Source organism: Aphelocoma coerulescens, chromosome 3, assembly GCF_041296385.1.
Source record: "Aphelocoma coerulescens isolate FSJ_1873_10779 chromosome 3, UR_Acoe_1.0, whole genome shotgun sequence".
In the NCBI taxonomy this organism is placed as follows: Eukaryota; Metazoa; Chordata; class Aves; order Passeriformes; family Corvidae; genus Aphelocoma; species Aphelocoma coerulescens.
Window position 1 is genome coordinate 90,273,543 of NC_091016.1, and position 22,577 is coordinate 90,296,119.

General features: G+C 39.2%; 1 protein-coding gene across 1 annotated transcript in view; it reads left to right on the top strand.

The window, feature by feature from the left end:
* Positions 1-22,577, top strand: part of SNAP91 (synaptosome associated protein 91) — a 64,020-nt gene that overhangs the window by 25,528 nt on the left and 15,915 nt on the right. Inside the window, exons 8-20 of the mRNA XM_069011243.1 lie at positions 962-1,068; positions 2,233-2,274; positions 5,411-5,481; positions 6,836-6,863; positions 8,653-8,762; positions 9,931-10,061; positions 13,857-13,871; positions 14,015-14,185; positions 20,327-20,434; positions 20,945-21,202; positions 21,410-21,487; positions 21,588-21,659; positions 22,126-22,209. Of these exons, the coding sequence (XP_068867344.1) occupies positions 962-1,068; positions 2,233-2,274; positions 5,411-5,481; positions 6,836-6,863; positions 8,653-8,762; positions 9,931-10,061; positions 13,857-13,871; positions 14,015-14,185; positions 20,327-20,434; positions 20,945-21,202; positions 21,410-21,487; positions 21,588-21,659; positions 22,126-22,209 (1,275 nt within the window). The remainder of the gene's footprint in view (positions 1-961; positions 1,069-2,232; positions 2,275-5,410; positions 5,482-6,835; positions 6,864-8,652; positions 8,763-9,930; positions 10,062-13,856; positions 13,872-14,014; positions 14,186-20,326; positions 20,435-20,944; positions 21,203-21,409; positions 21,488-21,587; positions 21,660-22,125; positions 22,210-22,577) is intronic.

Here is a 22,577-nt window from a genome sequence, read left to right on the forward strand (position 1 = left end):
CTAGACCATGGCACTGAGTGCCATATCCAGTTTTTCCTTAAACACCTCCAGGGACAGTGACTCCATCACCTCCTTGAGCAGCCCATTCCAATGTCTAATCGCCCTTCCTGTGAAGAAATTCTTCCTAATGCCCAACCTAAACTTTCCCTGGCACAGTTTATTTCTGTGTCCTCTTGTCCTGTTGCTGGTTGCCTGGGAGAAGACACCAACCCTCGCCTGGCTATAACTTCCTTTCAGGTAGTTGTAGAGAGTGATAATGTTATGTGGTAGCCTTGTATGAAGTAATGCACTCCTGAATAACATTCCTGATCTGCCTGAAAGCATGACTGCCAAAATTGGATCCCTTCCAGAACCCTACCTCCCATCAGCCTACAAAGTGTAAAGGAGGCTATGAGCATGTTCTGAAGCTCAGGCAGCCTGGTGTGATCACCAGCATGACACAATGGGTTGGGCATAAAATTGAAATTGAAATTTCAATTGAAATTTCACTGTCTACTGCTACTTAAAGCTTAAGTTCAGGTTGAAATATGTGGCAGCTGTGTTTAATAATGGACACAAATGGACCTTAGGGAGCTACCTAAGTGTACAAGTACAGTTCTTTTGAGTGAAGACAATTTGGAGAGGACATATATTAATATATGTTTAAGTATCCTTAATTATTTTGAACTTTAAGTTGGGTAGATACTTCATCTGCTTACTTTCTAGTCTTTGAAAAAGTGGTTGACATCACACACAGTGCTGTTGGGGTTCAGTTTGATGGTTTATGTAATTCTTTAGTAGCTCAGCAAGCCCAGCTTCTAAATTATAGTAGGCAAGAGGGATGCCACTAGATTAATGTCCAAGCAGTAAATGTTAATGTAGTGTCATATTCTTGAAAGGTGATTTTTCTGAAGACTACAGTTGCAGATGTAAGACCGAATGTAAGACATTTTAACTGAAATTTACCACATTATTTCTTTAGAGAAATTTTTTGAAATGAAAAAGGGACAATGTAAAGATGCTCTTGAAATCTACAAACGATTTCTAACTCGAATGACCAGGGTATCAGAGTTTCTTAAAGTTGCAGAGGTAAGTGGCTTTCAGTCTTCTGGAGTCTGGCACTTAAGTACTTTGTGACTTTTTTTTTTTTTTTTAAGCATCAATGTAAAGTATTAATTGCACTTGTTAAGCATCTGTCTCAGTGTGTATAAACAGATCTGGATCTTGGATCTGCTTGTTCAGGTCTTGTAGTTAAGCCCTGCTTAACACTTCTACATGTCTCTGTAGTGCAGCCAAACTCAACTTTCCTGGTTAAATTAATAGATGACATGACTTCAGATGTACCAGTATTTCTGAGAAATGCTGTAATAAATGCATACTTCTAGGACAGGGTTGAATATTAGAGGAAGATACAGCAATTGGGAATAAAAGCATGCAGATTTTTTAAGTCTGTTTTTTTAGTCTTTGCAGACAACATTAGGTTAACTGTAATGTGAGATTTTCCTGGTTTTGTTCCTTGTTATCATCCTCTTATGTGGATAATAGGAATATTACATGGTTAATTAACTCCGTTGCTGGATTCTCATTTGTGGTAGTTGGCTCTTTGGCACAGGGTGCACATTTTCCACGTTTCATACTTCATTATAACGGACAGCAGTAATGAGCTTAATAAAAAGTTTGTTTCTTTGCTAATTCACTTGTCTATGGAGAAGCCTAATAGACTCCCTAATGACTTGTAATGTCAGATAGGAATATTGAACTTGAGGGAGTAAAGTACTTTAGGGACCTAGGTCAGCTTTTCTGAACAGGGGTTATAGTGACTCTGCTTCAGAATTACAAGATGCAGTGGAGCTTGCTGCTCTGCTGCAAAAGCTGAACTAGCAGTCACTCTGAAGAACCATAGTGAAGCAACAGGGCAATTAATAGAAGATTGCAGACTTAGACCTTAACTTCCTGTCCTCTGAGACAATGGTATATGACCAATGTATTTGAGTATAGAGTATGAATTTCACATGTGGGAAATCCTGCTCCATCTTGTTATCCTTCTATTTTAAATGGATTTTTAATTTGTGGGGAAAAAAACCAAAAACCTGCTGCAGGTTATGGAAGGTAGCTGCTAGAAAAATGGACATCTGCTTTCTAACTTTGTAGTATTTTTCTAAAGACAGAGTGCATTATAGCTTGAAGAAAATTAATGCCTGCTGCAGTGGAATAATGCACTTAGATTTTACCTTTACTCTTTTATCTCCACAGCAAGTTGGGATTGACAAAGGTGATATCCCTGATCTTACACAGGTAAGCTTCTCTTGCAGTCTTTTTGGATTTGTGTAATAAATAAAAGTTCTGTAATTAGGAAAGCACACCAGGAATGCAAATGTTGGTGAAGGCATGCCACCTAACATGCTGTAGCTGCTGGTCCATTTTAAGTATCACTTGCAAATTGGCCTGGGTGCCTGGCTTTGTGTTTGATGTAAAGAGGATATTTACTTAGAGGAAGAGGTCCATGCTGAAGAGTTCACCTGTGGCAGTTTTGATGCCAGTAAAACTGGAACAGAAGAGCAACCCAAACTATTGAGCAGCTGCAAACCCCAACTGTTCATATAGTTTTTGTTCATGCAGTTTTCAATAGCCTCTTGAAAGCCTGGTTTAAATCAGTATCAGAATAGTGTTTCTCTCAGTTGAATGCCACTTAAAAATTCTGAAAGTGAGATATTATGAGAAGGTGGAGAGTTGTAATCTTTGTGGATTTCAGATACAATGGGCCTATAAAGTCTGGCCACTCTTTCAGCAGAGAAAAGCAGCATGTGCAATACCAGACCTGATCCTGAAATAGGTGCCACAGTATGTTCCCCTAATTCTGTACCTCAGGGACTCTTTTTTAACACAGTCCGGTCAGTGATGAACTGAGTCCTTAAACCAGAAGAGGTCACCTTAAACCCAGTTAATGAAATATGCTTTATAAATTTCTGTGGCATTTTTATCTGCTTCTGCTTGTGTTGTGCCAGCCTGTTCCGCATCATCAGTCAACGCCGCACTTGCTCAGCAGCACCTTAGTTATGGCTGCTGGATGGTCCCTTCCACCCCGTGAGCCAACACTTTAAAATACAGTGGTTCTTTTGGAAGGAAGGGATCTACTGTGATAATCTCATCCAACTTCCTGACCACTTCAGTCTCTGCTCAGGTAGTCTGTCACAGCTGTATTCTCCCAAAGGCTGCTTGGCACTCACTTGCTAAGGCTAGCCTGAAACATGCTGTATAGCTTATGTGAAAGACCTCAGCAGCATACTTCAGAGAGAAATAAATAAAAGGTGAATAATAAAACTGAATTTCAGTTAATAATTAGTACATAATTCTACATAGTATCAATGGTATACCTAAATTTCTACAGCAAGCCCTGGCAATAGTTGGTATTCTGCAGAAGTTGGCTGTGTTGAAACTCTGTGTGCACATACTCTGTAAATCCAGACAAGTGGTCCCAGTAGTGTAATCCAAGTTGATAATTGTCTTCTTTGGACTTTATAGTTTGGCTACAAAGTTTTGGAGACTGAGAAGGCATATTTGCAGCAAAAAATCTTGGTTCATTTTTATTTACTAGCATTTCTTAAAGTACGACAGTTTTGCCCCTAGTAGCTAGTAGGGAACCCATATCGAAGGTTCCAGCACAAGGCTGACTGATAGATTATCTAATGTTAAAACAGCATCTAGAAGACATTAAGCAATGTTCAGTGTTGCAAATTGAGTACTAGATAGTATTTCCTTTCCAAATTGGTGCATCTGGGTAGAAATTTTCTGAAGCTTCTTCTCTGAGTTCTGTTTGATAGGTAAGTTTTGTATTACCTTGCTGGTTTTTAAGAAACCTTTGACTAATATATTGGAAAGCTATCTAAAGTGTCTAGAAGTAACTGGTAACAGTAAATCATGCAATCCTTTTTTTAATTTTTTTTTTTAAACATAGCTTTTACTTACATGTTAAAGTCACACAACTTGTATCTTACAATATAGCCTTTTTGAATATGTAAAAGTCTGAATCCATCTGGATTTTTTTGGTTTTTTTACCTTTCTTCTTTTATTTTCTACTGGAGAATTCTTATAACTAGGTCACTCATGTTTAACCAATTCTTATTATGCCCAAATGAATTGAAAGTTAATAAACATGCCTGTAAAAGCAGCAAGGTCAAGATGTCTCTTCACTGCTTGTGTACGTAGGACGTATTTAAACTCAATATGTCATTTAAGATTATTTTGAGTGTTTTAAATTTCTGGATACGTTAAGTTACTGGTTTTAATGCTAAAATCAATATGCAGACACTGCAAGTACACTGAGCTGTGCACTGGTACCAGCAGGTGCTATGCATCCTGAAATACCTGATGCAGCCAGTCAGCTGGTTTTTCAGTATAGGAGCAGTGAGTAGTCTGTTTTCAAGCATCACAAACTGACTTGTTTGATAATTATGTCTGCCCTGAAATTAAAGATGTTATTTATGAAAAACATCATAGATACTGCTGTCAGGAATTGTGGTTGATCTGAAAGAGACTGATAAAGAGAACTCCCTGTTTAGAGACTGATGAACTGATGAACTTGTAACGCTGATGAAATATTCAATTATTATATGCTACTGTATCTCTCAAGGGTTTCTTCTCTGCTTGTAGATCTTCTAGGAGTCTACTTATCCAGACTCTATTTTTATACTGGAATAGCTAAGCCCAGTGTGCATTTACAACTACTTTTTCTGTCTGCCATTGTAACAGCAAGTGCCTGTGGGTATTGGCTGCTGACCACAAAAAAGTTGCTTAAAATAAAACCTAAAATCAGGGAGGCCTGAAAAAGCTTAGTTTTTTATAGATGTCTAAAATAGTAATCTTTCTGCATTTCGAGCTATCTGCACAGTAACCTGTGTCAGGGTATCATTTTGCTAAGAACAGCTATAAGGTTTTGTGATGTTGGGGGTCTTGAGCTAAAGGTAGCTCCTTCTGGGGGCATTGGAAAGAACTTTGTTTCATTTAGGCTGCAAATGCTTTCTAAGCCTCTGGTCATGAAAGAGGTGTTGGGGGTCTGACCACAAGCAAAACTGAAAGTGTGACCTTGAATCTGTGAATCTTGACATTAACCCTGTGGATGCCTGTGCTGCTGTCAGTGTTTAACACTGATTTTAAAGCATGATGAGCAGCGCGTCCTGGATTTAGGCTTCAGGTGCTGCATAGTGGAGGTAGACATTTTCCCTCTGCAAATTTGGATGCAGTAATATCTTTTTAAAAACTGGCTTTGCCTGAATACTTCTAGCATGGAAATGCACTGTTTCCGCACTGATGTAAGTAAAGTAACTGAATGAGCCCACACATGGTGGGCTTCAGGGAAGTTGGTGTTGGATTTCAAAGTATGGTTAGATCACTGCAATACATTGAGGTGTGTATCTTTCTCTTCACTTTCAAGGCTCCCAGCAGTCTCATGGAGACCCTTGAGCAACATCTAAACTCACTGGAAGGAAAAAAACCTGGCAACAAGTAGGTATATATGTTGTACCATGTATCTAGGCATAGCAGTGACAATGTGAGATTAGTTCATGTTTAGGTTTGCCTTCACCAACCTCCTCCTGTCACTTAGCTGGAAAATATGTAAGACAAGGCTTTTCCTTCCCTTTAAAAAGTCATCTTAATGGCAACCTTTTCTTTAATTACTGGTAGTGGGGGAAACACACAGAACAACTAGACACTTTCCAAAATTAAGTAAAATTACTTCAGGAAAACTTGAAGGAACTGGGGGTTTGCATGCTGCTAAGGATTTTATCATCAAAATCTATTTCTTTTCTAATGGTTTTGCATCTTCTTAATAGATACTTGCCATGGCTAAATCTAGGAAGGATTAAGCTAAACCTCTGTTTTCTCTTTTACTATTGCTTTCCTTGCAATTTAGTGAAGGGTAAGTACATACCTTTGCATATCACTTGCTTACTGGCATGGTTATGTGTATTTTTCAAAGATTTTCTTGAGCACTTAGATATTTTCTTTGAACTGAGCTCAACTGTTCTTTGCTTTTGTATATAGTCATTAAGTTATTTTTTTGTCATTTCTGTGATTAGAAGATCTGCAGATCTTGTAATCTGTTCTACAGCTCCTAGGACTTACCCAGTTCAAGTAACTTATGGGATGGATGCTAGTTCAATACTGGTGCAGCTTTATCTTCAATTCCTCCTTTCATCTCTTAGATCAAAGCAGCTCTAAAAATATGTAGCAGTATTTTCATACCTCATAATGAAAGCAAACAGATGCACTGACGTGCATTTTAAGTTATGATTAAGGCTCTGTCAGTTACTGTTAGTGTGATTTTTGTGCATGTGGGAGAACTTTCAGCTTGAACTTTCCAACTCACTGTTTTCAGACTTTTAAATGCAGTTATTTTCAAGTAACTCTGACTTTCTTTAAAAGAAAGCAGACTTTGAAAATTTGCTGATACATCCTCAGAAGACTTATGTTAGATAACTGCTTCAGTCTTGGTGGTGTTCTGCTGCTGTTGCATGGTTTTGTAATATGGTGACACCTTGCCCATGTAACTCTTTCCTACTGGGTCCTGTAGGCACCGAAGCAAGATACTTGCATGCATCTCTGCCTTTCCTCCATTTAGTAGAGCTTATTTAAAAGGCAGAATAATCCTCTGATGCTAGTTAGCTTAAAAGATTAATTTAAGATTTGAAGTAAAATTTGCATTCCTTGTCTAAAGTGGCACATGGAAGTTTGAGAAACGTAAAGGGCATGCAATTGAAGAGGTCTTCAGAAAACTTTCATGATTAGGTTTTGGTCTTTTTGCAGGAGTTTTGATGACCTAAACTATACTTATCTGAAAATCCCCTTTTTTTTCTAGATCTGGGGCTCCTTCTCCTCTGAGCAAGGTAAATACTGCCAGCTGCTATACTAGATAATTCTTGTTCAGGTGATATGGTTTAGAACATTGTAAGGGCATAAAGAGTTAAATTTCCGTCTCTTAATCTACTTTTTAGACTTTGCCACCTAATTGACAAAATTGCATCTTTTAATGGCTTTATAAATAATGGCCCTGTAAGAGCATGTCACTGATCTGAAGGGCTGCGGTGCTTGTACCATCAGAATGCTAAGGAACTTTACCTGGGTGTGATGATTGCTCCTTGTGAAAGCATAAAAGATACACATATTTTTATCTCAATTTCTTTTTTTTTTTTTTTTTTTTTTTTTTTGCTTTCACTCCACCTTAATTCTCATGTCACTGAGAAACTTGCTCCAGGGTATTATCTTTTACTCCTTCACTCGCTCTGCTCTGCAGCTTTTTAGGAGGAAGTTCTGACTCTTTTAAAACCATGTTCATGTGAAAAGCCAGGAAAAAAGGAGGAAAATTTTCATCCAATATATTTAGTTTCAGAAATGACCTTTATTAGAGAGACTGCTGACCTTAATTTAAAGCAAGGGTTGCCAGTGAAGATGCCTTGGTTTGAGTGTCAGATAAACTAATGAGCTTTATGGTGTTAGTAATAGTATCTCCTGGTATCCCTGGAGCATTGCCAGGTGCTGTAGCTGTGTCTCATAATGGGTGTTGTGCAGGAAAAACTCAATGAAATCTTCTGAATCTAAGGCAGGGGGGTCAGTGTCTGATTCTAGAGAAAATTCTTAAATTTCTTTCTGAAAAGCCCTTTACAAAAAACCACAACAAAACCAAACTAAAACAAAACCAAGCAAAAAATACCCCCTCCAACTCTCCTGTTTAATATGAGAGCAGTTGGTGAGAGCTACATGGTGGCTCAGAAAGTGTTCTTAAAACTTTAACCACATCTTCCTTGATGTACATGAGGGATTGGGACCATTATAGTCTCAAACTTTACTAAAGCTTTGAGGAGAGTCTCGAAAGCTTACACCCATCTGCTAGAGTTATGATGATGAGATGGCAGTAGAAGAACTCAGAAGAAAATCTCTTCACCTTTGCCATTCTTTTTTTTTCTTAGAAGTGGTCAGAATGGCAAACAGTACTAAAATTAGGACTTGTTTTCAGTTTTTAGGAAAAGGCTCTCTCTAGCATGAGAGATGCTGTACCAAAGCTTATAGTATCTTTTAGAATTAAATTGACACTCTACAAGGTAACTTGAGTCTTCAAGTTCACAGAGGAATTGCGATACACTCTCCTGGGTGGCTGTCCTTGCCATACTTAAAGTATCTTTATCCAGAATTGGAGGAGCTGATGAAGCAAAGTTGTAGGCTGAGCTGTCTTTTGTATCTTCCCAAGGACTTAACCTTGAGTGCTGTTGGTGGCTCTTTAAATGCTCTTCTGAAGATTTGCAAACACACTTTTAACTAGTTTCTAACCATTTCTCTTCTCTCACCATTTCTGTGGTTAGACTACTAAGGTGCTGTTGAAGGCAAACAACTATTTAATTCCATAGACAACATGAAGAGTCTGACAGTTATAGAAACAACCCCTTTAGAATAAATCTTGGAGAAATTTTTTTCCATCTTTGGAGTCACCCTGGGGTTTCTCAGCTCTACGAGCATCTGAAAACTTAGCCCAGTCTTCCATAAATTCTTTCAGAGGAGAAAACAGCTCACAATAAAAAGGCCTGATGTCAAAATTGGGTTTTTAAAGTATGTGCATCTGTGCATGAGTTGGTTGTGAAGAAATGTTGGGATATTGAATGTATATTTAAAATATTTCTCCAGTCTTCTCCAGCCACAACTGTTACATCTCCTAGTTCTACTCCAGCAAAAACTATTGATACATCTCCTCCAGTTGATCTTTTTGCAACTTCATCTACAGCTGCTCCAGTCAGGTAAGTTAAAAAGTGTATTTCAGTTAACTGAGCTTGGTGTGGGTTCCAAAGTCATACAACAGGAGGCTTGCCTGAAAGGCTTTGCTACTTTTACAAGTAGTGTACATCAGTTTTCTGTGGTCTACATTATTCTACCAGTATAGATCACAAATAAACTCTTAACACAAAAAAACCCACAAAACCCAAAAACCGAAAAAACAAAAATACTGTACAGAAACTTCTAATTGAAAGACTGAAGTAATGTACAAATCCCAAGTAGTCTTTGCTGACCTTCAGGAATCTCTTTCTAAAACTGCTGAATTAATATTCTCTTTTCCTGCTTTTCAAAACAGTTAATGAAGCACAAAGATAATGAACTTCTGAAGGTTAAAATAAAAAGATAAACATTTTACCTTTGAGAAAATCTGAACCTTGCTTTCAAGTCAAAACCAGAACAAAGCACTCTTGCTCATTGTAAACAGCAGGTGATTGAACTCCAGAGGTGTAAACACGCTAAGCTTGAACCAAAAGTCTGTAAGATGTAACTAATTTAAGTGTCAGGTGAAGAACTTCACTGAAGAAAGAGCTTCTATTGTTTGTTATTTAAATGTTCTAGATGAACAAGGTCTGGTTTCCTAAGTAATTACCTGACTGCCTTAACCTGCAGAAATTTTGCCGGTTCTCTTCTACCTGCAGCCTGTTTATAGCCTGGAGATGCAGGTTTCTTGCTTTCTGACATGGCATGATGTAATATGGAAGTAGAATGGTGCTGGTGTCAGTCACAGCAGTTATTTCCTCTGTTTTTAGGGACCACCTGGGATTTTGCATTTTCTGGTTTGGGTGTTGTGGTGGGGTTTCTTTTGGTTTGGTTAGTTGGGTTTGGGTTGTTTTTTTTTTTTGGTTATTTGGGGTTTTTTAAAATAATTGTACATCTTGTAGTCTGTTGCAAGGTCATTATCAGGAAATGGAAGTAAGTTGAAGCTCCCATCCTGCGTTGTAATGTATTCTTGGGACTCAGTACACTAGAGGTACTTATGGCCACTTCTCTAATCCTAAGGCCTGAAAAAAATGTCTCTATTTCATCCAAACTAAGGTTAATTCCTATAACCCAGTCATGACTTTTTAAAAAAATTTGATTGAAATGGCAAATTCCTCCAGTATTTAATGTCTCTCTTCCTTTTCTTGGCAGCTCTTCCAAACCATCCAGTGATCTTTTGGATCTTCAGCCAGATTTTGCTGGTACTGGGCAGGCAGCTCCAGCACCTGCTCCTGTGGGTGCTGCTGCTGCTGCTGCTGCTGCTGGAGGCACTTCATGGGGAGGTAGAGAAACCTCACTATCAGCATCTCTTCTTGCAGTTTCCATCTTCTTGCCTGGCTGAGCTGAAGTCTGCCTCTTCCTATGCTAGTGCAGGGTGTTCCCAACTCACTCCCAGGCTTCTGCTGACCTGACAGTCAGGCATCCCTTTGCAGCACAAGGCTACTTTTTCTTTCCAGGCATATGCATAATAGTATAATCTGCTTGTAAGGGCCTGACTGCAAAGCTGAGGGAGCCAGCTAAATGTGACTAAAAGTGAGCAGGAAGGGATGGATGAAGGTGAGCAGGTAAGGTAGGCACTTCAAAACAGAAGAACCAGAACTGCTTATGTGCTTATTGGCAAGGTAGGGGCAGAAACCAGCTCTTCTGTTCATAGAGCAAAGCCCACAGATCAATAGGAGGAGGAACAAAAATAGCTTTTGAAACAAAAATGCATGTAAAGCAAATGGTTGCAACTTAGTTCTGCTGCAAGTGTGATTACCTCTGAGAAGCTGTAACATATTTTAATAAAGTATCTTCCTTGTGTACTTAGAATAATAATATGGAAATAGAAGTAGAGGGCTAACTGCTTTCAAACAGGAATAGCTAACCAGCTCTCTGAAATCTGACCCTGTTGTTCCAGGCAGCACTAGCAGCTGCTGATCTGGAGGACCACAGTAAATGTAGGCAGTGTTCACTCCTGTCCTGTTAAGACAAGGAATTAGGCCAGTAAATGTGATTTAATTTGCACAGTTGTAAACCCATTGTGGGGTAATCTTAGGAGATCCTGTGTGGCAGCTTAATGAACTCATCAGCCCTCTGCCAGCAGGAATGCAGCACTGAGTCATGCTGACTCTGCTGTCAGTGCTCATGCTGGGTACTGGTGGCTTCTGCAGTCCCTGTTTCTGTTCTTAGTTGTCGTTCATTTCAGATGACATTGTACTTCAGCCACTTCATTATGAGAGGATAGCTAGGGCTGTCATGTAGACATTGTATTGCATATTCCAGTTTAATCCGTTGAATTAATTTCTTTTTTTTCCCCAGCAAATGTCAATTTTATTAACAGAGAGGTAATCTTACCCAGAAAGCAAGACCAAAGAGTCATCTATTCTAAGATGCCTGGGACTAATTATTCTGCAGTATTTTGATTGTGTCCTATTTGTCTTACTTTGTCATTGCCAAGCACTGAAATACAAGCTTTTGAGATGTTTGAAAGAGCATGAAAGAGCTAACTTTTTAAGCAGTTGCTCATTCCTGCAATAATAGAAGTATAAATAAATAGCCAGTAATATTTAAAGTATTGCTTTGCATGGAAATTGTAGGGTGATTTGGTTTGCTTTTTTTCTTTTTGGACAAAACACCCATAGTTTGGAACTTAGGTTTTTTTATTCCTCTGAATTACTAAAACTTTAAAATTGACTAGTAATGCACCTAGTCTTACTCCATGACAGAAAAGGACAGCTAAGTATTTTCCTGTGGCCAGAATTGTCACTACCCTCATCAAGAATACTTATCTTTCAGAATAGCATTTTGGTAACTTAGTAAGCTTCAGCTTTGTCTGCTGCTTTACTGCTGGCAGTAGCTAGGTATGATGACCTGTTACTGCCCTGGAATCTTGCTTGCCTTTTTTTTTTTTTTAAACTCTCTGAAAGAATAAAAAGGGGTAGGGCAGTACTGAGGCAGATCCATGAAGGAGGGTAGGGCAGTACTGAGGCAGATCCATGATGTGAGCTAGTGAACTCTCCATTCCTGGAGATTGTTCAAGACCTGACTAGTCAGTGCCATGACTGACCTAATCTGGTGCTGGGAGCACTGCTGTTCTGAGCAGGAGGCTGGACAAGATCACCTTCCTTCCACCCAGGATTTTTGGGAGGACGTGTAACCATGCCTCCCTGCTACTTGAGCTGCTTATTCTTCTGGGCTATAGCAAGTTAATGTGGAAACTCATGAGAAAATAGTAGTAGAGGGAGGAAGCTGGAAGAAGTGCTGCAGTTCAGAATAGCCAGGAAAATGTGAACATGAAATACTTCATGGTGCAGCATCAATACATGTCAACAATAAATAATCCTGCTTTTCTCAGTCTCACTGGCAGTGTTGATTCTGTGTTTTGGCTGTATATTCAGTAAAGTGGACTATATTTAGGGGTATGTACAGTACACTGTGTATTTTGTTGTATACCTACTGTATTTCTGAATGCACAATATGTCATCTAGCAAATGTACTATAATGTGAAAATCTACACTTCTATCAAGATAGGGTAATATGCTGCCTGCAGCATACTGCAAGGAGAAGAGATAGGTATTTGGCAGGCAGAGTAGACTATAGTATTACAAAAACGACAGTAGGTTGAAGTCTGCATCTATGTGAGGTTTGACTCTTGGATGTAAAAGCAAATTGACTTGACTTTCTGCTCTGAACTACCTTACTGTGGGCCTTAGAACATGGATTTGCTAATAATATTGTTACTTTAATATTACTATACAAAACCCCACTGGTTTTAATCATTCCCATATTAAGACTAAGTGTAGATTGCGGTGCTGGATAATTGTAATATCCTGTATTAAGTTCTATAACATAACTGAATACTAAAAAGGCATTTAATACTAAGCTAATAGAACTTAAAAGTTTGCCAACAGTTGTTTATCTCAGGTCTAACTGTGAGACATTCACCTGGTGTGCAGTAATGGGATACCAGAGTGCTGCATTTTTAATGTACTGTTCTGCTCTTTCAGAATGGTGTTTTGACTTAGTTCAGTTGTGCAGTCAGTCTCAAGTAGAGCTTGCCCGAGGAACTAATTACAAACATTGTAAAGAACCTAAATGTAGGTTTTTCCTGCCATTTTTACAAGTGTTGTAAAATAAAGACAAATTTGTGAAGATAGGGCTGTGCCTGCTCAAATCATTTTGCTTCCAAATGCTGACCCACAGTCAAGCATCAGGACTCTGCTTGCTGTTCAGTGTGGATCAGATGAACCCATGACCCTGTTATGTGTGCAATGAATCTAGGAGCAGCACTGAGCTACTGGTTAGTAAACAAATAGTTGTTGAGCTCAGACTATCCTAACTACAGAATAAAAATTTAATAGGACAGACTCATTAGTTTTCACATGTTTTTATATCTCGTAGTTGATTTTTATGTAGGCAAAACTTCTGTGTTTGAGCTCAATCTGGCTGATCTCAGAGGACATCAAATTGTAGGAAAGTCTGTCATTAGAGATGCTTCACTGGCTTCCAGAAACAGTTGACTGAGGAACCAAAGCTGGAGCAGAGCCAGTCTGCTTATGCTTATGCTGTCAACATTCATACTCCTTATAGCAAGTGTTAACAGAGTTAGTTGTTTCTGCAGAGCATGTTTGCTCTATCATAAATGCAGAAAAAGCTTTCAAAGAGGAGCTGCTCTACTTATTTATTTATTTATTTATTTAGCACTTAACAGTTGTCCCAAGTCCAAGAACCACCACCTGTTTGTCTCTCAGGATATATTTCGGGACTAGGGATGCCATGTATCATATCCTGAAGTAACTTAACACTGTATTTGCAAGCTGCTCACTGCTAAGGTACCCTTGCTTTAGTGCCTGTTCTGTGAAGGGTTCTAGGCATGTACTGGTTCTGTTTTGAAGAGTTGTTAACCAGATTGAGCTTTGTCATGTCAGAACAACTTCTTGAATGTTAGAAAAGCAAGTGTAGAAATTATGTTTGTAGACATAGCCTAGACATGTAATTTAGAATGAACATTCGGCTAATGAACATCTTCAATCTGGCAGTTCTGCTAATTGCTCTGTTTTTTTTATTCTGCTGTCATTTTAATGGACAATCACTAGACCTCTTGGGAGAGGGTGAGTAGTATTTTTGATTTCTAAGACCTTTGTATGTTAAGACTCCTTACTAAAAGCTCCCAGCTTTCTGGAGCTGAGTGATTGTGGTCTCTGCCTTTCCCCTTACCTTTCCTGTTTGATCTTCATTACATGGTTGCATATAGATAATCTGGCTGCACTTTCCGGTGTTACCTCTGAGCCACAGATTTCAGATCCATTTGCCTCAGAGCCTACTGCAACTACTGCTCCAACCACTGATACTACAACTACTACGGCTGCTGCCGCTGCAACTACCACTGTCACTGCTGCCACTGCTGAAGTGGATCTCTTTGGAGGTTAGTTTGGTTGCTGTAGTCCTCTACACCAGTTCATGATGCAGTTGAAGCAATACTGAGCTCAGCTGTGTAGCAAGGCCTCTGGTTTAACCAGCTGTATCAGAAGTGCCTGTGTGTTGGGTGCTAGATGGAACAGGAAATATAAACTGCCCAACTACCTCTGTTTGCTGTGCTTTTAGCTAATAGACTCTACATATACATGGAAAAATATATGGAAAACTGTAAACCTTAAGACTGAGTTACCATGTGATTGAACAGCTAAGAACAGTAGTTCTCAGGTCCACATGGGAGTAAGCAGGATTTTTTTTCCACATTATTCAATAAATATGCACTGTACTACAGTTTCTAGGAAAAGCAGCTGTGCTTTCATAGTTGAAGAGGATGGATGTGACAGTGTCCTGCTCCTTTGTTACTTGTCATGCTTGGGCTGTGTTGTGTTTCTTTTGGGTATCTCCTGTAAATCGAGTATAGAGCCAGCTGAAATTACTGTACTTCAGCAGTCTTGAATCTGGGTTTTATTTCGCAAATATTTGCAGTAAATTGAAGTGTGATGAATTTGTACTAAATGCCACCTATGCAAATAATAATATGTAAAGGAAAAAAGGAAACATATTCTTAGAGTTTAGTCCTACTCATTCAGTTTCTAATGTTATCTGCTATCCATTTGAGTAAGAATACATTTCCTGTATGACACTGTATGTTGTCAGTTTTCTTGTTACTCCTGTGGAGCAGGAGGCTTCCCAACAGCATGCCAAAAATTACATTTCTTTTGAAAAATATACTAGCCCAGTAATGGAAAAGTCTTCTTGTTTACAAACTGTTAACATGTTTAAGATCACCCGACCACTGTGTTTTTCTAGTTTTCTCTTCTCTAATGCATACTTCCAGCATGACAGGGGATGTCAGGAATAAGTAATAACTTATTTGCTATCAAGACTGAATTCCAGTATCTTCTCTGTGGGGTGTGTTTATCTATCACTTCTACTGACAGGAATGCCAGAGAGGTCTTATACATAAACAGCTTGACTGCAAAGGTGTTTCCTAAAGACTGAAAGTTCCCAGTTAGAAGGTTGTTTAGGACTGGCTTCAACAGACAGCATCAAAATATCCCCCATTAAAGTGCTGAAAAGCTGTAAGAAAGGAATACAGCTGCAACATGCTACCTACCCCTCCTTTTACAAAGATTGATAATAATCCAAGTGCCACAAGATCAGCCAGTTGAGAAGTAGCTTCAAATTGTCATGGGCAAGGTTCTGGATGCCACTAGGAGCAAGAGAGAGTCTGATGTTGGTTGCTCTCAGGAGCCTGTTGCAGAAGCCAGGGCCTGTGCTCATTAACAACTCTGCAGATGCATAGAGTGTGAAACTTCTGGTAATGTAAGCACTGAGGTCGAGCCAGTCTTGGATACCACACCTTCAAATTGCATTATCAATTTAGTAATTTAGTAATTAATTTAGCAATTAATTTAGTAATAGGTATAGGACTTTTTGAAAAATGAAACAGTTAAATGGATAGAAATCACTGTAAACTTGAAACAGGATTAGAAAAACACCTACCTGTGCTTGTTGTTCCAGTACTACAGCAACAAGATGCAATCTTTTTTTTCTACCTTTTCCACTACTCTATGCCTGGAAAAACAGCTGCTGCCAAATCACGTGCCTGCCTCCAGGCTTGTCAGGCAAAGACCTGGATGTGTTTAGTTTCTAGTGATTTAACTGATCATTAGATAACTTAGTGACACATGTTAAGAAGTGGAGCTTCACCCTTCAGTGGGGAAAGAATTTCACTTTTGCAGTATGCAGACTTCTGTGACTTGGTCTCTTCCTTTAAAGAGAATGTATTTTGTCTCTCAAATGCTATAAATCTCCAGTGGAGTATATATTAGATGCATACTGATTTTTTTTTTCCCCTGGAACACTTCAGAATGAAGCAAGGTTCTGTTATTTATGATAGCAGAAAACCTCTGGTTCTCGAGAAGAAAAATCTCTAAACACACTCAGCAGGAAAGATACTTTTGCAGTGCCTTCAAGACACCCACTTTTCAAAAAAACTTCAAGACCCTTTTAAGATCCATGAGCCTACATTGAACTTCCATCTCTCTGCTCATGGTTTGAGGTTTTTTGTTTCTTTGTTGTTTTTTGTTTTTTTTTCCTGAAGGCTGTGCTGTAATTGTATTCTAGCATCATATACTAACGTTCTTTGTTACCTTAAGACTGTGCAAGAAGAGGTAGTTTTGGGGCAGACACTATTACTCTCTAGTTTTTGTGATGCTAGACATGCTTACACTTAATCCTATTAAGTAGGTATTTCACCTTTGAGGTCTGCTGGAGATACAGTCTTCAAGGTCCCCTTAACTTCTTGCAGCTTGCCAGTGCTTCACACAGTTTCTTGTGGTAAGGTATGGTAGGAGAAGGTACAGGAGCAGTGATCTCAGGAGAAAGAGTCTTCAGGGAGTGTCTGTGTAGGGAAAGAAGCTGACAGCTGCAGGAAGAAGGTAGCCAAGCTGAAGGAAGAAGCAGCAGAGGAGGCTTTGGAATAACTGTTGACTGCTCTGTATGGCTGATACTTCAGCTGATAAGAGCCTGCATGCTGCCTAGGACTGGGCTTTGTCTTGGAGAGATAAGCTCTGCATTATGTGTTCATTGCAAATATGGTATTGGAAAGCAGATGAGAAATGCAGGATTGATCTAGCATAGCTTTTTTAAAGAACTCAATCTGATTAATAGACAAGCTTTCAGTTACCTGGGCCAACTTGAGGAGCTCCTTACTGTGTTTCAAAGATAGGCAAGAGGAGGCTGTTTTCAAAGTGCAGCTGGAATCATTCCTGAGAGGGGAGAAATGCAAAGGTAGAAGAAAGGCAAAATACCTTGATGTGGCACTCAGTAATAGAATTTGGGCACGGTATTTTTGCACATGTGTAATGTGCTCTTGAGTTACATTTTGTTGTGGAATTGCTCTGTAATCAGTGCAAGTAACAAGTCATGGCAGACACTGTGCAAATGCCAGTTATGAGGCATTAAGATGATTTGAATTATAAGTGGGCAGAACTATGGTCTTCCCTGTAAAGAAACTACAGGCAAAGTGATGAAGACTTTTGGCAATAAAGGGCTAATGAATGTACCTTGTGCTGGTGCATGCTGGTACATGCTGGTATAGCAAGCTAGCGCGTAGTTTAAAAAACCCAAACAAACAAGAAACACTTTGCATAATTACTATTATTTCCTAGCTCTGAGCATAGTGAAATAATTCTTTTTAACTCAGGTCAGGTTTTCTATATCAAATAGTAATGAAGAAGGAGAAAACTCTGGTAACAGTTTCTTGTGTGCACTTTAGTTCAATGATCTTTCCTCTACTTGTGACTTCCACAGGATTGTTTCACCTGTTGCATAATACATTGATGATTATAAGTCAGTGGTATCATCTCTGTGAGTAAATTTGTCATGTATTGATGCTGTGGCATCAAATAAAGCCTGAAATTATGAGATGAAAGAGATTACTCTGCAGAAACACTTACTTTGTCTGCAGACAAGATGTAGGGAAGCACTGCTTCAGTATTTAACAACTTTGAAAAGCCCTTGTTTGCACATTATTTCAGTAAGAACTATATTTATGAATTCAAGTGTAGTGCAGTACATAATACATACCTGTCACTCCTGGTAGATGTTCCATGCAGTGTGAACTTGCAAAGGTTTCAGCAACATCCCTTTATGTTTTCAGGATGTCAAGAAATTCAAGTGAGGACCATATGTTACTTGATTCTAGAAGTCAAAAGCTGAATTCGCTTTTGAAACAGGAGATGCAAAAGTGCAAAAATACAGTAACAGCTTTAAAGGGAGAAAATCTCTTGCATTGCTGAATGTGCAAATGTAAGGTTACTACACCAATATGGAGGAACAAAAAAGAAAATAAACTGTCCCTTTTTTTAATAGTAAAATATGCAGATTTAATTGTATCCATTTTTGCATGTTATGCTGGATTTTAGCAGAGGGCAACTGTGCGGGAGCAGCAGAGCTTTTTGAAAGGAACTTAGTAAGTGCTAACTTAAGAAAAACCCAATGGCAAACCCTTGGTTTAAACTATGGGTTGTAGGGTCACCTGTTCAGGTTGGTTTGTCTCTGTGTAGGTTTCTTGAACTTCTCAGAGTAACTAATATTAAGAGTTTTTACGATGACATTTTTCATTTAGATTCCAGTATGAAGTTAGGTGTTTCTCCCACCTGCCATTTAACCCAAGTCTGATGCTATAAAAAATTACAACGCTTGGCAAGAACCTTACTCAGAACTGTCAGTAAATAATAAAGCTGGTGCAAAACTATCTGTTTCCTTGCATCTGTGGGCTGTAAGGAACTTGTACCCACCTGAATATCTATGACTGTTACATGTGGAACTTCAATAGACTACATCTGGCCAGGAATAGGTGTCACTCTGAGGCTGAAGTGATCCCAACATAGAACTAATGACTAGCTCTATGCTTTCTGATTTTCTGCCTTAGATGTCATCTGGAGTCTATCCTTTCATTCTGGGAAATAATTATAAGTGGGGTTGACCAATGTCTATGCTGTTGGCCTACAAGCTTGTGTGGGCACAAATAGTTTTTTCAAAAGAGCCCACGCTGCCCCTTCATCTGAAAGCTGGCCCTGTAGAGCAAAACTGAACACACATGGCATTACACAAAACATCTTCTCGAGCAGGATGATGCAAAACTCTTCAGTTCAGTGCTGAATTCCTTCCCTGTGGTGCACGCCAGTGTCTGGTATACGTACAACACTGGGATGTTCTGATGTTTTTACTTGGACAACTGCCATCCAGTTTTGTTGTTGAACAACCCTGTTACTTGAAAAATAGAATTATATTTGAAATGGCTTATTAGCAGGCCTTTTTTGCTACTAACTCATTTTAATTCTATTGTAGAAGACTCGTGGGCTTTCTTCTCTTCTGTTGAAGTTTTGATGCATGTTCTTTTGAGCTTTTTAGATTACCTGGCACGACTTTGTTTTTAAAATTGTTGTTTTCGTTTTAAAATTGACATTCAAGTTAAAGCATGTTAAGCTTTTTCCTGTGCTAATTTGACAGTGCAATTGCAGTATTCCCTAACAGATTTTTTTAAACTTGCTAACTTTTGTAGCAGTAGAAAAATGTCCTTTACAAGCATCTTGAAGTATTTAATCTTCATGGTGCAGGTTTTTTTTTTTGTGAAGAAAATGCTTGCCTATGAGGATAGTCCAAATGGCACTGTCCATTAGGGCTACTTCATAGAATTAAGAGCACAAATGCTGGTTTAAGCCTAGAAATAATGCTGTTCATAGCTTGAAATTTAAGCATGCCACTTAGGAGCTGGCAAACAAAAAGGAAAAAACAGGCAAAAAGCAAGTGGCAAACAAAAAAAGCATTCAAAGAAACCTCATGAGCAAGTCATTCCAAAACCCCAAACTAGTTGTTTTCCCTAAGTTGACTGGTTGGCCTAGAAGTGATCCTAAAAGGACAGACAGGCTATGGCTGGCCAGCCGTCAGTTAAGATGAACAATCTTGATCTGTTTGAAGCAAGCTGAGTAAATATAACCTATACATCAGGTTATGGCTTCAGAAAGATCCAGTTGGAATACTGTTAAGAAACAAGTAAGTTCAATTTTTCAGATGTTGCATGACTGACTTGGCTCAAAGACTAGAAATGGTAGATGCATATATCTGCCAGAGTAATTGGATTGTTACTCATAACAGTGAAAGGCACTATGCAAGTAAACTCATAGTTGCAGATTAGTCACATGTAATACAGGCTTTGAGCATGCAAGTTGTTAATATCTGCTCTTAAGTTTTAATTTTGTTAATTAGTTAATTTTGGGTAGTACGTGAGCATGCTGCTCTGAACCCTTATACAATGAGAATAATGCCTTCTTTTACACTCACTGTGCTTATTGTGGGCAACCCAAGAAGCTCCATCTGCAAACCCTGTCTAGAACCTGCTTGTGTGGGGTTGGGGGAGAGACAAAGCGTTTTGCGCTGCATGACTTGTCTTGCTTTGGAGTAATTCATGTTGTATAAGGGGATCTACCTATGCAATTTAACTTGGTTCTTTTATTATATTTTTCTTCTCTTTATTCTTTTTTTTTTTTTTTTTAATTTCTGTTCTTAAACTGCACCCAAGATGCCTTTGCAGCTTCTCCTGGGGAAGCCCCTGCAGCAGCTGAAGGGGCAGCAGCACCAGCTACCCCAACCCCTGTAGCAGCAGCTCTTGATGCATGTTCAGGAAATGGTGGGTTTTATGTCATTAGATAGTCTCTTGTTTTGCTGTTTTGTTTTTTCTTTTTTGTTTAAACTACATGGCAGTGTGTTTTCCTGAAAATTTCGTAGTGTTTGCAATTGGTAAAAACAAACCTTAGACTGAAGAGCATGCTTAACAAAACTGCCTGTTTCCGAGTCCCAGTGTTTATTTGGTAGTGCTAATGAATGGTTCTGTCAGTGCTGAGTTGTAAGCAGTAGCCTGGATAGTCTTTTGCCATATTTATTTTTTTGGCCTCGTCAAACAGCCTTTGAAAGTTCTCCCCTCTAGTAACTAGAACTGCTCAGCCTTTCAGACAGTCTTTATTTTAGAAAAACTTAAGTAACATGTCTGGATAAGTAAGCTAGATGTTAGAACGACCTCCTCCGTGTGCGTGCGTGTATTTGCAGTATGTGCATTGCCTATAGTTGCTTTGTTCTTGACTTCCTCCCTCACTGATCCTAAGAATGCATACACATATATTTCCCCTCTCCTTTTTACAAGACCCCTTTGCCCCATCCGAAGGTAGTGCAGAGGCTGCTCCTGAGCTGGACCTCTTTGCTATGAAGCCAACAGAGACTGCTGTTCCTGTAGTTACCCCTACAACTAGTGCAGCCACTCCAGTTCCTGCAACAACTCCTTCTCCAGCTGCTGCTGTTGCTGCTGCTGCTACTGCTACTACAGCTACTGCCACTACCACTACTGCCACCACTTCTGCTACCGCCACCACCTCCGCTCCTCCTGCTCTAGATATATTTGGTGGTAATTTTGTTTTTAACTCTTTGATTCTGGTGGATTGATCTGTCAGGAGTACCAAATGAACAGTTCATTGTTGCATGTGTGTTGTGTGCTAGGCTTTCAAACCAGAGAGCCTATTAATTTCAAATATGATGTGCAAAATTGGAAACTTCTGTTTTCAGTCCTGCCTTTCAAAGATGAGTTAAAGATGTGTTGTGTTCTTGGCCTTAGATTTATTTGAGTCTGCTCCTGATGCACCTGCAGCGCCTAAACCAGATGCTACTCCTAGCATAGATCTCTTTGGTACAGGTAAAGAGAGAATTCTTCCGATACTCTGCTGCTTTGAGGCTGTGCAATGGTGTAAACTGAGTTGAGTGATACTTCTTGTTTCTTCTTTCATTTCTGGAAGATACATTTTCATCTCCACAACCTGGAGCTTCTCCTGTGCCTGAGAGTTCTCTCACTGGTGATCTCTTATCTGGTGAGTGCTTGTTTTCAGAGGCCATTCCACAGACTTCCTGGGCTTGGATTTTTTTCCAAAAATAAAACAAAAAAATCAACTTACTGCCAATTTACACCTTTAAACTGAAATACTAAGAAATATTAAGTTTTGGGTTTGCTGCTTTGGTCACAAGATGTGCACTTGCTGAAGATGCAAATCATGAAGTGGCTGACACTGAAGTTCAGTAAGTAAGTGATGTTGTTGAGAGAGGAAATCCTCCTCTAAGCATAAGAAAATGTTTCATAAGCAATGTTTTCTTTAAAGTACTGTGGTTTTCAGTTGCTGTGTGAGAAATGTAACATTTTCTGTTTGCAGTTCTGGAGACTCTTACCCAAATTTACCAAATCTGTGGTTCTAACTGTTGGAGCCCATGTAGCTTTGAAATATTTAGCTATCATTGTTGCCTTGCTGATACTAAATATTATTTATCCTGTGCTTACTGCAGTGGATGCATTTGCAGCCCCCTCTCCTCTACCTGCTGCCTCTCCAGCAAAGGTGGATTCTTCAGGTGTGATTGACCTATTTGGTGGTGGGTATTTTTGTTTCCTCACCACTTCAGAGTTGAATCACTTCATTTCAATTACCTTTGCGCTTTGCGAAAGCTGCGGCTTTCCCCTTCTCACAACTTTTCTGTGTGGCCTTAGGGCTGAGTCTGGCATGTCCCTGTGGCCTTAGGGCTGAGTCTGGCATGTCCCATTCTTACAATTGCACCGTAATGAACTGCAAATCAGCTGTCAGTGTGGTCGTTCTGTTGTCAGGACACTTGCCATTCTGTTCTCAGTCAGTGCATGTGTGACTCTTCCTCAGCTGTCCAGTGAAAGTCTGCTCTGTCCTTTTTCTTCTTTGCTGATCTCTGTGGTCATGCTGTTTTCTCTCAGTTGCGTTTCTCAAAGCAGC